We start from the raw sequence: 18,384 nt of genomic DNA, 5'->3' as shown, positions 1-18,384 counted from the left end.
ATTTAATTATCATACTGGCGTGCTTTCAATTTTCGTACAAGGAAAAGATCTCAATGACCCCTAGAATGACGAAGGAAGCAGTATTGGCGGACAAAACTTTCCTGGTTCGTGGCTGGCTCTGTTGCTTCTCCCCAACACTGGGTTGCCTTGCAGTAACCTGCCGTGGTGGGTGGGGGAGACCACCTCTCCTATACTAGCCATGTTGTACCTATTGCCTTATCCACCATCCCTCTCCTTCCAGTCCGTTCTCGCGATTTGCCACAGCGTATAAAATACAGTGCTAACCTAACCAGAAACGCTAGTAGCACCCAGACATCCTACTTGACCCGACCAACCGAAATCGAAAGCGTGGATATTTGTGAGCTGGTACTTTTCATAGTACTTTGTAATTTGTACGTTTAGCGACCATAACGTACACAGTGAGACGGACTGTTTGTGAAAGACAAGTTGTTCTGTCAGTCACCATGTGACGTCTTTACTTGCGGCTTGACAGATAGCAATGCTACTTCTCTCACCCATATCTGTTTTTTCCTGTCTGCCTGTCTTTGTCTCTCTGTCTTTCGATCTGTCTCTCTCTTTATCCGGTCTTAGGGGGCATGACCTCCAAATTTGGCCAAAATATGCAATTAATGAAAACTGGTTCGATTTCAATCAAACTTTTTTGAGGGGTTGTACATGAAAAGAGTTTCATCTGGCCCAAGTTTCAGCATCGTAGCATAAATAGGAAGGGAGAAAAAAATATTGAGTTGGTGGGCGAGGCTAACAATTATTATTTTTCCGTATTCTAAAAAATTAATTTAGTTAACTAGCAGTACAAATGTACGATAACTTTAATTTGCTATCAATTGTTTTATAGGGTTAAAACAGACGGGATGTACCTTAACGCTGTGAGAGTGGCAAGCAAGACTCTGCAAAGGACTAGGCTTCCTGCTTCCTTCCCTACATCGAGTTGCTTACTTCACATTATCAAAACAGAACCCCATAATTAGAGACCAAATAACCTCACCTTATTATAATAAACTGCAACCATCATCCATGTAAGTCTGTGCACCTAGTAGCGAGATGCCCAAGAAATATTCCTGTCCCTATTTATATAACGTTATTTGGTGTTATTCAAATACCAAAAATGAAAAAAATAATACGAATACTGGCAGTGTCAGCCCTGACCACCCCGGCGTGCTTTCCACCTAGTCAGTCTGGGCCCTGTATGCCCTCTGTCTGACCTTCCAAGTTAACATACGTCGATTTTTACTCGTCCAAATCCACTCGACCATCACGATCAGACGTGATAGTCGAGTGGATTAAGGTGTCCTGTATATACCAGTTGCGTTGCTCCTGGCAGTATGGGTTCGAGTCACTTCTGGGGTGTGAGTTTTCAGTTGCATATAGTCCTGGGGACCATTCAGGCTTGTTTGCATTTGTATTCCTCACGTGTGCCCCAAAGAATGAGGTGATTTGATAAAATACTATGTCCAAGATTACCATCAGAGTGCCGGCGGGCTGATGGGAAAATAGCCTCGGCTACCATCAGCTTTTGTCCGGTCGTGATGGTCAAGTGGATAAGGTGTCCTGTACATACCAGTTGCATTGTGCTCCTGGCAGTATGGGTTCGAGTCACTTCTGGGGTGTGAGTTTTCAGTTGCATATAGTCCTGGGGACCATTCAGGCCTGTTCGCATATGTACATGTATGTATGAGAATGTGTGCATGTATATATAAAATTAATAATTGTGTAACTAGCGTCAAAAGATTGTTGTTTGCTTAGCTAAACGAACTAGAGGGTTCAGTTCCTGAACCGATTATGTGCCTCTGTAATCTTTTACACCACCGCCCACGGGATGGGTATGGGGTGCATAATAAAGAAAGAAAGTGAAATTGAATTGGGTCTCGATACTGCCGTCAGACTTTCCTCTACAACAGCCAAGGCCGATACGATGCCTTGCGCGCTTAATTTTCCTGGTTCCGGTGGGATGTCTGGGCAGAGAAAGTGTTCGGCGCCAACTTGGTTGAGAGCTGTCGGTATTGGCGGATTTTCGTGGGCTCCTGCTGCTGCCGAGTTCACTGGAAGACGCTTTTACATTTTCCCCGATTGGGGTAGAGTTTAGGAGTAGCCATCGCTATGCTGCATTTAGGCTACGAATTTGGTCGGTTTCCCCATAGTTCACAGGACGCCTGACGCCTTATCATCTGGGGTCACTGGGTGTTGATCGAGTCTTCCTGTTAATTTTGCGTATGATAGGAAGGGTCTGACATTCACCTCGAGGGGACTCCAGACGGTTATCAAACATCTGCCTAACAGTGCGCTTATATACTGTAAATCACAGTAATATCCCATCGACAGGCGACATGTATATAGTCGCATAAGCTTCGAGTTTTTCCCTTCACAGGAGCGCCAGACACATCCGGCACTGGTATCGTCATGGACCCCGCGGATCAACAACAAATATAAAAATTTTCCTGGTGTGATCCTGGGGCCACAAAACAGGTTTGTCTTCTGGGTCAGATGAGCATGATGATGTCACTCACTTTCCCAAACGCTTTTACATATAAAGCACACATTAGCATATATGCTGTATTGAGAGAGACATAGACGCGAACACACATACACACGAGGCTATTGTTTGTAGCAGCCCGCAGAACATGTTCCTTACATCCTTCTTGATCCGAACTGCCTTCAGGATCTTGTTAATGTTTTTATTTAAAAAAAAAGTTTAATTTTTGGTTCCTACAATATTTTTTATACATGGTGGAAAGAAACTGAAGAACCTTGGGAAAACCGAAGAGCCTCTGATTGTGCGTCATTGCCATGTAGTGCACGGTGATTGTGTTAGGGTCATTAAGTGCACGATGATTGTGAGTCATTGCCATAGAGTGCACAGTGATTGTGTCAGGGGTCTATAGTGCACCGTGATTGTGAGTCAAAACCATTTAGTGCACGGTGATTGTGTCAGGGCCTATAGTGTACCGTGATTGTGAGTCAAGACCTATATAGTGTATCCTGATTATGAATCAGGTCCCAGATACGGCACTGTGGTTGTGAATCAGGGCCAAATAGTGCACCGTGATTATGAGTCAGAATCCGTAGAGTGAACCGCGATTGTGAGTCATCAGAGGCCCATGTAGTGTAGTATGATTGCGAGTCAGGGTAGCGCCCCGTGATTATGAATCGACCCATATAGGGTACGCGATTGTCAATCAGGACCCATATATATAGTGTACCGTGAGAAATTCCACACACGGCCCCGCTCCTATGCCAGGTAAGTCCACTACGGTCTCACCATTGCCCGGGGTACTCCTAACTTGTTCCCAGTAGCTGATTCTTAAACAACGAGAAATTCCAGCAGGCAAAACTCACCTCGAGCTTCAGCTTACCCTCGCTCCGTACTTTCTCAGGCTGGAAAGCCAACATAACAGTGACAGAGAACTGCCTGTGCGAGGCGTTGACGAAATGTACAAAGTCTACACAGCCCTGTGTCGTCATCCAAGACTGAGGACCATTCTTCAACTACCACTTATGGGTAGACGCCGATAGACCGGTTCTTGAAGGTGATGACCCTGATACCCGAAGCGGTTAGCACTATGCATGTATCTAGGCTAGGGTACATTAAGTATTTACCCAGCCACTTGCGAAACCTGTACATCTTTTTTCCAAATCATGGCGGCTTTGTTTACATTTATTAAACAGCTTATGAGCTCTTAAACCATTCAAGGATGTTTATAACATTAGTAACCTTTGGTTGTTAAATTTTTGAAGCTCGTAAAACTGTTCAGCGAGTATAAACAAAACCGCCATGATTGGGTAAAGATGTACGGTTTTCGTAAGTAGTTGAAATTAAATGCTTCAGGCATCCTAACCCAGTAAAAATTCCATTAGAATTCCATTCGTATTGCCACAAATTTATATAACATTTATATTGAGGTCTATTAGTTAAAATTGTGCTTATAAAGTCTTATTATTCGGATTCGTTTTAACCTCATCTGATATTCCTCAATTTTCAAGAACCTCAAAAATGGAACAAGACTTAAATTATGAAAATTCCTAATTGAAAACAATGGAGTGAAAACTAATACAAATTTTGTAGATTATGAGAACTGCGTTCACAATTTTTTCTGTGCTGTTGAAACCGTCCGTAAATTTATGAAGAAGCTCGATATCGTAAGTAGAGGGAATAGACTAAAGTAGCCTAAGCCTGCATGGCGTGATTGGAGCAGTCTGGGCATGTATGGAGTGTAAATACAGGAGCCTGAGCCTGCATAGTGTGAATGAAACAGCCTGATCAAAATTCACACACTTTAACATACTTGTGTAATGATAAACTGTTTTCCAATATATAAATTACCATAATTAAAATTGTATGTATAGTTGGGACTTGATCAGGTTAAGATATTTTGGTTCGGTTGGCAAATATTTGTATTTACAGTACGTGGGTGAAATTTATATAGATACATGCGCTTCTAACATAGTAAGGGAGCGAAGTACTATATATTTTTTATTAATTTCTTTATTATGCGCCCCCATACCCATCCCGTGGGTGGTGGTGGAAAGGGATACAGAAGCACACAGTCGGTTCAAGAACTGAACCCCATAGTTCATTTAGCTAAGCAAGTTACAATATTGTGAAGCTAGTTACACAATTATTAATATTACGTACACATGTACATTATATATATATATATATATATATATATATATATATATATATATATATATATATATATATATATATATATATATATATAATGTACATGTGTACGTAATATTATATATATATATATATATATATATATATATATATATATATATATATATATATATATATATATATATATATATATTTTGGTAGCAGTCTTTCCTGTAGACATATTTTATTAAATATGACCGAAAAAGTAAGATTAATAATTCTAACACGAATTTTCTCAATCTTTCGTACATTATGCTTCACTGTTGGAGGTAAATCAAAAATCACTTCTCCAAAATTCATTTTTATTTCTAGTCTGACGCGACACGGGCGCGTTTCGTAAAACTTATTACATTTTCAAAGACTTCACAAATACACAACTGATTAGAACTTGCGTTTCCCTGATTTTATATCTACATTTGAGTGAGGTGGGAAGGGTGATGTGGCATTACATTTGAGTGAGGTGGGAAGGATGATGTGGCATTAGAGAATATTAATAGGGTATTAAAAGTATCAACACAAGACAGAACACGAAACAATGGATATTGAATAGAAGTGTTTGTAGAAAGCCTATTGGTCCATATTTCTTGATGCTTCTATATTGGAGCGGAGTCTTGAGGTGGGTAGAATATAGTTGTGCAATAATTGGCTGTTGATTGCTGGTGTTGACTTCTTGATGTGTAGTGCCTCGCAAACGTCAAGCCGCCTGCTATCGCTGTATCTATCGATGATTTCTGTGTTGTTTACTAGGATTTCTCTGGCGATGGTTTGGTTATGGGAAGAGATTATATGTTCCTTAATGGAGCCCTGTTTAACAGGGCTCCATTAAGGAACATATAATCTCTTCCCATAACCAAACCATCGCCAGAGAAATCCTAGTAAACAACACAGAAATCATCGATAGATACAGCGATAGCAGGCGGCTTGACGTTTGCGAGGCACTACACATCAAGAAGTCAACACCAGCAATCAACAGCCAATTATTGCACAACTATATTCTACCCACCTCAAGACTCCGCTCCAATATAGAAGCATCAAGAAATATGGACCAATAGGCTTTCTACAAACACTTCTATTCAATATCCATTGTTTCGTGTTCTGTCTTGTGTTGATACTTTTAATACCCTATTAATATTCTCTAATGCCACATCATCCTTCCCACCTCACTCAAATGTAATGCCACATCACCCTTCCCACCTCACTCAAATGTAGATATAAAATCAGGGAAACGCAAGTTCTAATCAGTTGTGTATTTGTGAAGTCTTTGAAAATGTAATAAGTTTTACGAAACGCGCCCGTGTCGCGTCAGACTAGAAATAAAAATGAATTTTGGAGAAGTGATTTTTGATTTACCTCCAACAGTGAAGCATAATGTACGAAAGATTGAGAAAATTCGTGTTAGAATTATTAATCTTACTTTTTCGGTCATATTTAATAAAATATATATATATATATATATATATATATATATATATATATATATATATATATATATATATATATATATATATATATCCATGTACACAAATTCAAATACATACCAATAATCGTTATATATCACAAGTGATTCAACAAGAGGCTTACAACAGTGACTATATAAGGCACTTTACATCTATGGTGAGTCACAGAGTACATAGACATACACGACGCCTTTATGTCAGTACATAGACATAAATCCAAAAGTAAAAAAGACCCCACCACAGGCCTGACGGGCTCACAGCAAACAACTAAGGGGAAGCGAAACACAAGCCACCCCTACATATATTTGTCCGGAAACTTCTCTCTCGGAAACCGGACACAGTACGCCTCCCAGCGCAGCCACTTACCAGGATACTCATCACAACGAAAACGCCTATAAGGGGGCACCATATTATTCGGAACCTCAGACACAAAGGCATGCACACGGGGGACTCAAATAGTATCAGGGCACAGGAGAAGCGGCCCCACCCGCTCCCACAAGACGGGCTTCCGGGCAGTAGTCAGTTCCTCAACAGGCTGAAGACCAACACTAGACATGGCACCCGTCGAATGGGCAACCGCACCCCTAGAACGGGGCGGCAGCATTGGAGCCGGCAACACAGCGGGCAGCACCATGGGAGGCGACATGTCAGGGGGCAACACCACAGGGGGCCCCCGCCGGAACAACATCCACAGGTCCGGGCACCGGCACAGAACTCCCATGGCGGACATCCTTTTTCAGGACCACCACAAGGCCCCAGCTCGCACCAGCATCCTCATCATCCACCACAGGAGGAGGGACCACCCCCCACTGCAGAGATCCCCGTGCAGGAGAAAAAAAACAGAGGTTAACTTGGAGACATTTCTACCGGCAGCAGCAGCAGGCACATGAACCTCCGCAAAAACCTGTACCTGTTGTACAGGTTCAAATACCTCCAAGTTTCTCACAGATTAAGGAGCAAATCAAGGAGAAAATATTCTCAACCATCAAAAGTCGCCACAGAGCCAAATTAGCGGAAGGAAGATCCACTGCGATATGGTATGAACAAGCCACTGGTTACTCCTCTTTCAAGACTGGCAAAAAGATATCCAAAGGCAGTGCAGTAGCCATACACAGACTCAAACTTGGTTACAAGTGCTGCTGGGAGGTAATCGATCCCAATAGTTAAAGAGTGTCACATCTGTGAAACAGAAGCAGAGGCGCCAATATTGTACTACTTAGACTGGTAAACAATTTCGTTGTATGGGAACATAAAAGGATGATATATAGAAGCCATATATTTTGTGTTTTCAGAATAATAAATGACTGTTAACGAAAATAAATATAAAAGGTCATATACAGGCAATACTATTAATTATAAGACAAATACAGAGCAATTCATAACGTTACCATAGTTACCCATGAACTATATTGAACAATGTTTTCTGTTTTATAATAAATAATCCGTTTTCTATCTTTTCTGATACTCGTGTTTGCTAAGACTGACTCTCTTGGTACTTTATATTTAGATTTATAATTTGTACCAAGAGAGAGATAACAACGGCACTTTCCTGCATCGTGGGATTTTACATCCTTCCCAATTTTAATCCCTCCCTTTCAACTCAAGAAGAAAATTAGAGAACAGTCCAAGCTTCATCTTAAGGCAAAGCTCAACGCCTTAAGCCATATTGATGCTCTGTCCACAGAGCATTCTCTCTCTCAAGTCATATACACTGATGGTTCCCTACACCGCCCCACGGGTGCAGCTGGAAGTGCAGTTGTCCTGACAATGGGCGATGGTTTATATTTGGAGTGGGGAGTCCGTATATACAACTGGACCTCTACCCTTTATACCGAACTATTTGCCTTGATTCTTGCACTGAAATGTGTACAATTAAGTCTCCAAACTTCATACATTAATTGTAAGTGACTCTTTATCATCTTTAATTGCTCTCAACTCTTTTAGACATAACTGTAACATACTCGTGTCTGAAGCTAGACACAAATACAACACAATTATTAATGATTATTCCATATATAAGGGAATATACTGAGTTTGGGACTGTGGACAGGATAACTGAACTTCGACTTAGTAATTATATATCGTCCACACAAGCTGAACTGCGGCCATTCTGGCGTGTTTGGAGGAAGTATGTCATGACGACAAAGATGTTTTTGTATATGTTGATGGCCGAGGAGCACTTGAATCCTTAAACAGTCGAAATCAAGTCTTCATGTCCATAGTTGAGGATTGTAAGCAAAGGATAACTGAGATACAGCTGAAAGGTCACAATGTGAAATTCATGTGGATTCCATCTCATGTTGGAATAGTGCTCAACGAGGTGGTGGATGACTTGGCCAAACGTGCCACATCAAAACCACAAGTTGACATCGAATGCGAATTCACAATGAGACAAATAAGAAGCAAAATCAGAAATATTCAGGCACAGGCAGAAGTGGAGAGGAGAGGTATAATGTATGAGGGAAGTGAAACCATGCAACACTACTTGTATGTGAGTCAAAACACCCATTTCACTTATGGTAAAAGGAGAAGTGCTTTGAGTGACTCTGTGCACATGCGGCTCAGGCTTGGGTACAAATATTACTGGGAATATGGGATAGGTGTTCATGATAATGACACGAAGTGTAAACTATGTAGTATGTTGAGGTCTCACACCCTAGCCCATTATGTTCTTGATTGTCCTTTGATTAATGTATATAGAAACACTGAGATAAGGACTGTTCCTGAACAAATAGTCTGGATGTGTCACAACGGAAAGGTTGATGATATTCTTGACAGAAATAAGAATTTTGCACCAAGACTGTAATCTTTTGTTGAATTATCTGCATGTCTCTTGCAAATTGTCTATACAGTATACCTAAGTCATAAAAGTATTTGTGTGTATGTCTGATACCATACTACTTGTGTAAAGGAGGAAATCTATATGTTTATCTCTCAGAATGTTCGGTAATATGTTTATTGTTTGTGATGTGTGTCTGTGTATATATTAACACGATGTACTGAACGGGGTGAGGATAGCTTGAGCTACCTCATCCCTTTGTGTGCATTTTATCTCAATAAACTTATTTCAATTTCAATTCCAGAATGTGGAATAACCTCCCCAATCATGTCAAAGGCTGTACCTCTCTCGACCAGTTTAAGAGTAAAACTATGCACTACGTAATTAACTCCATGTAACCTACCTTACCCCCCTAAATGTCAACCCATGTCTTGCTATTTTAAACAATGCTGTTTGCTGACTAACTTGTACAATGGCTAATTTCTGCCCCCCCCCATTTTTTCCATTCCCTTTTTTTTAACACAATTTATACTTTAATCTCATTTACTATTAAGTTTTAGTCCAAGTGTCTTCCTCTCCCCCTCCCACACCTTGCCCGAAACACTATGTGTATTAGTGGCTTTAGGTATTGTATGTACTAGCTCTATCTATAAATCCAACATTATGTTTGGAACTCTTCATGAATGCATGTACTTTTACCTGAACAAAAATTTGAATTTTGATTTTTTTTTAATTTGATGGGAACAGAGTCCATTTCATGTGGACTCCATCTCATGTTGGCCTCCGAATGTGTGATAGAGCTGATGAGTTAGTCAAAGACTCTGCCTTTAAAGGAGAAATTTAGTATAACTTTGGATTGTCAATAAGCAATCTGAGAGCAATAGTACATCAAGAATTTCAACAAAATCTTGCAGATCTGAGGCAAAGTGAAATCGACACCAATAATTCCACTATCATACAAGAAGAGCCACACATCTTTCGATCATCCAATAAAATCAGCAGACTTCTAGATGTTACTACTGCTCGGCTTAGACTCAGTTACAAATATCTCTGGGAATTTTTATTATCTCATTTTGTATGTAAGTGCTTTTACCTGAATAACCATTATTATTAGAAGTAGTAGTATGTTGTTGTTGTTGTTTAAGATTCGCTACTTGGAACAAAAAGCTCCAAGTAGCACGGGCTATGGTGAGCCCGTAGTGGTTATATTATATATTAGTAGTAGTATTTGTATTATTATATAAGACCGTTTCTGTCCGAAACGCTATGCGTGATGGTGGCTTTGGAAGAATGTAAGAACACCAATGTTATGTACTCTCACAAACCCAATGTACTTCTTGTATATAAAAAAAATAAAAAGGGGAGAGGAGGAGGAGGAGGTGAGCCGGGTAACATAACCAAGGAAAGCGAGGTGATCCAGCTGATTCAGGTACCTGGGAAGTCCCTTCAAGGTCTTCAATAACACTGGCCAAATGATCTTATCTTTATGGCCGCACTTCTCAACCTGTGCCTCCGTCTCGTAACACCTTGCACCATATTCTCGGTGAATTATTCCTCCTAGACACTCGTATATGCAACACTAGCAGCAATATTTGTGTAACTTCAGGGCTTTGGTTTAACAAAACAACTCCCTGGAGAGTAACTTAACTTCGAGAAATAATAAAAACAAATTCTAATTGTTTCCGACCAAAACACTCACGCATTAGGTAAGTTTAGGTTGATCAGGCTGGACAATTTCCATTTCCAGAAGTAAACATAGACGATCCGGTAGAGTTGGCGCCACTGCACGTGACGTCATAAGTACCGTACGATCAGTCTACCCCGTTATGTAATGTTTTTTTTTGCCTCCAGTTCCGGGCTGAACGCTGATACCGCGTTACAAAATAACGCAGCGGTGAAGCCTAGCGAACAGCGATACCCTCACCGAGCTTCGTTTGTACCTGCCTAACATACACAGTATGCCGACTGGTCTCAGGTAAATTAAGATGTTGGCGAATATTGACTCAAGGCCTGTAAGGGCGCAATCTTGCTGAAGTGTGACACTTCAGTTAAGGATAACAGGTGGGAAAGTGTGATAGGCTGGGAGGGTGGGAGTGATAGAAAGGGAGGGTAAGGGTGTGGTAGGCAGGGGTTGATAGACAGGGAGGGTAAGGGTGTGGTAGGCAGGGGTTAATAGACAGGGAGGGTAAGGGTGTGGTAGGCAAGGGGTAATAGACAGGGAGGATGGGGTGAGCAACGGGCTGATATGTAAACAGTTTTCCCAGGGAAACTTTAGGTCCACTCCTGGCCCAACATTATGGTGGTAAAGTAGTTAATTGTTGTAATTATTGTTAACAACAATATGATGTAACTTATTTTGTGTTTATCGAGTTGTAGTTGTCGTGTTCAGTGTTCATCAAGTTGCAGTTGTACTATTGGCTAAGTATTGGCTCATGATCACAGGTTTTCGGGGATTATTGAAAAAAACCATTATATATAAAATGTGTTTAAATACCTTTATTAGTTATTAATCAGTTACACGAATACATGGATGTTTGATGGATGTACAAGGAACACACATTTGTCACAGTGAATGGCATTGTGTATATATATATATATATATATATATATATATATATATATATATATATATATATATATATATATACTAACATAAATGATTCACAGAGATCTGCATAACTAAGGCTAAACTCTTAAATTTCTGGAGACAAAAGATTTGCTTTCAATAGTTGAAGATAGATGAAAAAAACTGGAACATATACATGATAAATAAACAACATTAGCCAAATTACAAAAAAATGTCTGCCACCAAGGAAGCCCCCATAGAAGACTTTTTTAAAAGGTGCTGAATTCCCGTCCATAAATCAACAAAAGGACAGTAAAGGTGTTCACGTCCCAAGCCACATCACAGGGTCGACCTCATCACAGTCCGTCAGTTCCCTCTGGCGGTGTGTGTGGTATTAGTGCTCTGAGTGGGGGAGGAGGTACTTGTTAAAATTATCCTTTTTCTAGATATTAAATTAGGTTATATGTTTATCTATAGTCTCACTGGAGAGTATTACGTTATGAAGATTATTAGCATAAATAATCGACATCATTTGAATAAATTTTGATTGCAATGTAACTTATACGTTGAATTATTAATTACATATCTATTATACTTTATGATAAAGTTACTGTTAGGCAAAGTTTGAATTTAGATATGACAAGAGGAACTAAATCAATTAATTATTTATAAACCAACCAATAACTTTCGATTTAGCTCAATAACTGAATAATCGGCAAGAGTGAAAACCCGATAAATGCCAGAACTTACCATCTTATTGGACGCCAAGTTTGGCCCGACACGTGTCAAATAGTGTGGCGAATTCCCCTGAGAGGGAGCCGTAGCAGCCGTTCCTGCCCAGCTTGTGAATCAGGGCGTAGTCCTGACAGTTGATCACACCGTCCCTGTTGCAGTCCTGCAGTACCAAACACATGGGGGGTAAGGTTGATTCTTATCCTGGATATGTATACCCCCAAAAAAATAGGTGCACACCCGTTTCTCGATATACATATTCTCGAGACTATGCTTTACCTCTGGACTAAGTAGCAGAAGTAGAGTATATACTTGCTGGTTGGTCACTAGGCACTTCTGATGGCTTTAATAGCTCTCCAGAGTATGATAGGACATATTCCCAACATCTAACATTATTACACCAACTTTTTACATGAACACATGATCGTACGTAGCTTAATGCATTCGGATTATTCCATATTTATCAGAGAAACTGTGTTATTGGGATGGTAATTTAGATGTCTGTCCAGTCGCTGTTGTCTCTTCTTACCTGAGCAAAATTCTGCATGTAGCGACGGACGGTCTCGGCCGCGCACACCGGGTTGTTGGTACAATCTGAATACGCTGCAAGACCAAAAAATGTGTCACTAGTCATACATAAATCAGCATTCAGAAACCAACTTTACTTTATTATATAAACTTATAAGGAAAGATGAAGATTTCAGTTGAATACTGACTTGTCAGTATAATACCGAGCATACATATACATTCATACTATCTGGATAGTATTCATCAGACAGTTACTCACCTCTCCACCTGTCGGGATAAAACCGGACATTCAAACACCTTCCCCTTGACTGGATAATACCAAATGCTCACCGGTCTGGCTGTTGGGATCGGCGTTATTGAGGGTGGGTTGACCAGCTTCCTTCCAGTAGGCCCAGGAGATGAGGAAAATGCCGCAGTAGCCGTTGGGGCAGTCAAGCCGGTTCTGACACTTCGTAGAGGCCTCGCACAGACATCCTAGGCAATTTTCATCTACTCCGGTATACTGCTGACCTGTGAGGGGTGATAATACAAATGTTTTTTTTAATTGCTGTAATTTGCATATAGTTTAATATCAATTTAATAAGCCCAAAGCATTTAATATTAACGACAAGTTTCTATATCATCTGTAGTCATGAGTTTGCATGGGGATGCAGTACCCAGGCGGACTGGTACAGTCTGCCCTCAAGTTCATCTGGGTTGGAATGTTGGAGACCTTGAAGCGTGCCTCCAGACTCTGAGACTAGTCTTCTTACCTCTAATTTACTTAGGGTAATGAACGCAATTGTCTTATAGTCAACTCTGTAAATCTATTCAAGCAATAAATGTGCATTGTACTTAATAAGGAAACTGGGTCTGAAGACGGTGATAAGTTTTTCATTGGCATCACATGATATTCAATAAAGTATAGCTTAACATTCGATGAATTTGAAAAAAAGGTACACAGCTATGACAGGGTCATCAGTAAATACATAGAAAGCAGTAAAACATCAATCAACTCTACGGGCTCACCATAGCCCGTGCTACTTGGAACTTGTTCCGAGTAGCTGAATCTATAACAACAACAATAATTAACAATTAATAAAATCTTACTGGAGTATAAAGCAATCTAGCCGCGACTTGCAACTTCCATATTGCCTTAAATAAAATTTCTTTATTTAGAAAACTCCTTCCCGGCTTGGTGCCTTCTTATGATAATTACTTACTTAAATAGAAAAAACTTTTATGATAGTTCCCTATGCTATAGTTTCAAAGTACATTCTTATGAATTAAACGAGGCTCTAGGAGCACGCGTCAGATGAGCTGAGGTAAGATAACATCTTTTGCTTGCAGTTTCACTACGTACGTCATTTGACAGCCTTTATGAACCCTAGTCTTAGTTAACAAAAACAATGACGTAAGCAGCCTGTCCTTCCTCACTCGTAACTGTCAGTGATTGTAAGCTGGTTTGGCCACACCCACTAGTGTGGCCCAGCCCCATCCCCTCCGCACCGGCAATCACCCCACCACAACCCATGCCCAAGCGTCCCACCCTGATTGATACCTCATCCCTTCCACCCCCCACCCCCCCATTCCACAAAAGCCGAGCCCAGTTCCACCACTCCCTCCCCCCCCCCTCCCCAACCTTCACTGACGTATCCTGTGACCGTTGATTATCGTGCACCAATTCTTACCAGAGAAGATCCGGGTTTATATATGCTAATATAAAACAAATTATTTGACACCTGCGCAGACGGCTGACAGGTGGTCGCATTTCTGCAGTGGGACTTAAATGACGTTAAAGAAAGCCAGATATATCGTATTTTGTATCTTGGGACAAATGTTCAATTTGGTATAATGACCTTCGATGGGTTGATAGTCTTAGAGTAACCACAGTAGCTTACTGACCAACCAGGAAGTATACTTTAGTCCTGAACATAGTCTGGGACTAAGGTAAACTCTTCAGAGTGTGTACACTGCTCCTGGTTAAACAACATAACTACATACAGTTAAAATAAGAATTTCCTTAAGAACATTACAGTTACCGTTCTAACATTATGTGCAAAGCTTAACCAAGGCTATTTTTTTTTGTTTATGGAGTGAGTGACGAAGGTGGAACTGGCACAAGGAGACCAACCCCATCAGATGTCGCAATAACCCTGATTTTGGTCACATATATTCTCCAGGAAGAAGCTACAGCTGCTTCATCCTCTGTATAAATCGCATGCACTAAAAGGTACACTTCAGAGTCGGCTTTCTCCCACCCATTGCGAATTCACTCCAATACTTATCAGTGTTAAAGATTAAAGTACCCTTGGAGATTAAACATCAATTAAGAAAGCAGTGTTAATGACTCTGGTAGTTAATATTTCTTAAGCTTCCCACTGAACCTACAGACAGTCCGTAGAAGCGTTGGTTCAGGAAGACAATGATGATCACGTGTGTACTGACCGAGGAGTCATTTCTCACTGGATATTCATCGAACTTGATTTTATGTCATACAGTTAATTAACGTTTGGTGTTGTTCTTAATGCCAATCTACGGCGGGAGGGGGGGGGGGGGGGGAAATGGGGGTTATTAAGACCACCTCAACAAATCACCCACCAATCAGCAAGTATTCTCTAGTTAGTACACTCTAACTATGAACATAGTCCGGGACTAAAGTAAATATCTGAATTGACCTGTATCCATATTTCGCTTTTAGATAAATGACATGCGCTTTCAATGCGGGTTGTGACTTACAACTAACAACAACAAGCCTACTGTTAACTTGTGAAAACCAGTGTTGAGACCTATGGTATCATTACCAGAGTCCGACCTCCACTGTGTCTTAGTATAGTGTTAGTACATTGAAATTGGAGTGTGAGAAGTCTGTTTACTGGCAGTGTAATTATAAGAAACTTTCCGCTGAGATCTGCTTAAGACCTTTTGTGTCCTCTGTAAATCATTTTTTTGCGCTACCGCTCAGAGGATGAGCATAGGGTGTAAGCTAACTAGCCGCCTCAGGGGGCAACAATCAAAACAATCAATCTCAAGTGTATATTCCCAGTGAAGGCGGAACACTTCTCGATGTATATGTATGTTCTCGATGTTTATATATATATATATGTGTTCGGTTGGTTTGGTGTTAATCCACGACTATAGTAAATTCTGTGTGTATATACCGATAAATTAGCTACACTTCTTTTTCAATTTATATCCGTCTGTGCTTTTGCGTAGGGTTTAAGGCCTTTCAACCTCTTAAAGGTTAGGAAGTCCACTACAACAGCTTACTGAACAACCAACAATTATACTTTAACCCTGAACATAGTTCAACACTAAGGTAAACACTGTATGTGTTCACACAGAAAATTGAAGGCTACACCCTCCGTGATTGTATAATATATATATATATATATATATAATATATATATATATATATATATATATATATATATATATATATATATATATATATATATATATATATATTATATATTTATATTGTAAAAGCCTTGTATAAATTAGCTGCTTAAAACTAAGACTGCAGCCTAGATGAGCGTGGAAGCTTTGCTAGCTAAACAGACAATGAACATTGCACATTAAGGGATAAACACTGAATATTAAATTTTTTAGTGCATATACATACAGTACAACTGACTTTAATCTTCAAGTCTGTGAATAAATTATATACGATGGTTAAGATCGTGTAGATTGCGGGAATAATTCAACTCGCGATCATTGCGTCATAAAACCTCACCACTTATTATATCTACCATCAAAACCTGACAACTACCAAGAACCGACATAAATTTATATAATCCTGGCCATACTAAGATAACCTTGACGACGCCCCTTTGTATGCGGGTAGACACACAATACTGCGGAGTCGAAGGTCGCGACACCCAGTAGTGAAGGGTGTTTAGAGGACGCGATCCAGGACGGCAGAGGGAGGACTATGGGAAAGCGCCAAGCCATTACGACTATATAATAGCACTTGGAAGGGATCAGGATAAGGATTTGCGATTTAGGGAATGGTACCTAGCCACTTGGACGGTCGGGGGATTGAACGCCGACTTGCATGAGGCGAGACCGTCGCTTTACCGTCCAGCTCAAGGGGTTGGGTAGGACGGCAGAGAGAAATATAAGATTAGCTAAGAGGATCTAAGCTTAATGAATAGGACTTTGCATTAGCTACTAGGATCTAAGATTAGTTGCTGGGAACTAAGATTATCTAATAGGAGACTCACGCATTTGAGAAGCTATTTTGAAATGACATTCACATGTTATTGACCCTAAATTATCTATATATAATATTTTTATATTTGCATATTAGATTATAATATATTATAATCTATAATATGCACAAATATAATAATATTTGTGTTTGTTGCTTTGTTTATTAGGCTTGAGGCCTAACCACAGGAGTTGACTGCCAGCCGGCAAGTATACTTTAGTCCTCAACATAGTCCAGGATTAAAGTAAACCCCTCAGTGTATATACTGAGGGTGTAAATGGGGTACACCTCTCGGTGTATATAACTACTTGGGTTTACCCTTCCAGCAGAGTTATCCAAGAGGGGAGACTACTGCTGGCGCTAAAGGTCGTTCAGAGCACGGCCTGCCTCGCTGGGATCAAGGTCTCTGTAATGGTTGACCTTTCTCAATTGCCAAAGTGGCGGCCAGTGAGTATATTTCTTTGTCTCATATTTGGCTTAGCAGTAAATCAAATTAAGCAATTTTATTATTAAATAGAATAAACAATTGAAAGCCATATACTACTGAGGCAATTTTGTTGGAATTTTAATTTCCACATTTAGACACAATAACAATTAAGAAAAGGTAATTTATATTAGCGTAACTTGTTGTATAACATTTCCATGTTAAACTGGTAAAACAAAATGTAGTTAGAATGCTTCAAATTCTTTGATAATGGCACCTCTATATGCACCCTTATATTCTCTTACTTGAACTGCAAGTCCAGGATACCCAACTACTTTGTACCCATTATACTCTCAAAACCTTACACACCAACTCACCAGTCACCAAGACGACCACGAGGGCTGCCGTCAAGCCCAAGAGCGCAGATTTTGCCAGTGACATGTTGACCGTGCGGTTTCTTCGACTCCCTCCTCTGGTATTCCTTCTAGCAGACGATGCTACGTTGCGCGCGCAGGCTTTCTGAAGGAGTTACTTGGCCTAGGAGATCAGAGGTGGACTGAGCGGCAGAAGTTGACCTGACGGCTGCAGGGAGCTGACTGACTGCTGGAGGGAAGGAGCCGGGATATCAACCTCAACCAACGTTCCTGGTTTCAAGAGGAAGTTTCACTCGATTTCGTCCTTTTTCCAATTGTAATGTGAAGCGGATGTCAAGAACAAGAAATGTTGTTTATCTATAAAGTTTGGAAGTGACTGTTAACTAATGAGAGTAAACGTTTACAAAAGTGACCCCTTTATCTATCGATCTACAACGAATACAACTCACGCCCCCTTTTTTTAAATAACATCACCGAGTTATCTTCACTATACAACAAGGAAGTGCGCCAGCCAGGTCAGCCCTTGTGGGCCAGCAAAAAAAATTGTTAGCACCAAGAAGGGGAGCGTCATCGCCTCGCCCTTGTCTTCCTGGAACACCCACTTGCGATATTTATTCTCTCGAATCTCTAGCAACCAGTCCTGAATGTAAT

The 18,384-nt window shown here is 40.3% G+C and overlaps 1 protein-coding gene across 1 annotated transcript; it reads right to left on the bottom strand.

Annotated features, from left to right (window-relative positions):
* Window positions 1-11,398: 11,398 nt before the first annotated feature.
* Window positions 11,399-17,965, bottom strand: LOC123765035 (lysozyme 2). Its single transcript, XM_045753411.2, has 5 exons — window positions 17,737-17,965; window positions 13,074-13,253; window positions 12,745-12,818; window positions 12,234-12,378; window positions 11,399-11,885 (listed from the first exon to the last, which is right to left on the bottom strand). The coding sequence occupies exons 1-4, from the start codon at window positions 17,798-17,800 to the stop codon at window positions 12,238-12,240; spliced, it is 459 nt and encodes a 152-aa protein (XP_045609367.1). The 5' UTR covers window positions 17,801-17,965; the 3' UTR covers window positions 11,399-11,885; window positions 12,234-12,237.
* Window positions 17,966-18,384: the final 419 nt, after the last annotated feature.

Source organism: Procambarus clarkii, chromosome 29 (assembly GCF_040958095.1).
Source record: "Procambarus clarkii isolate CNS0578487 chromosome 29, FALCON_Pclarkii_2.0, whole genome shotgun sequence".
NCBI classification, from domain to species: Eukaryota; Metazoa; Arthropoda; class Malacostraca; order Decapoda; family Cambaridae; genus Procambarus; species Procambarus clarkii.
This window is presented reverse-complemented; position numbering and strand designations above follow the sequence as displayed.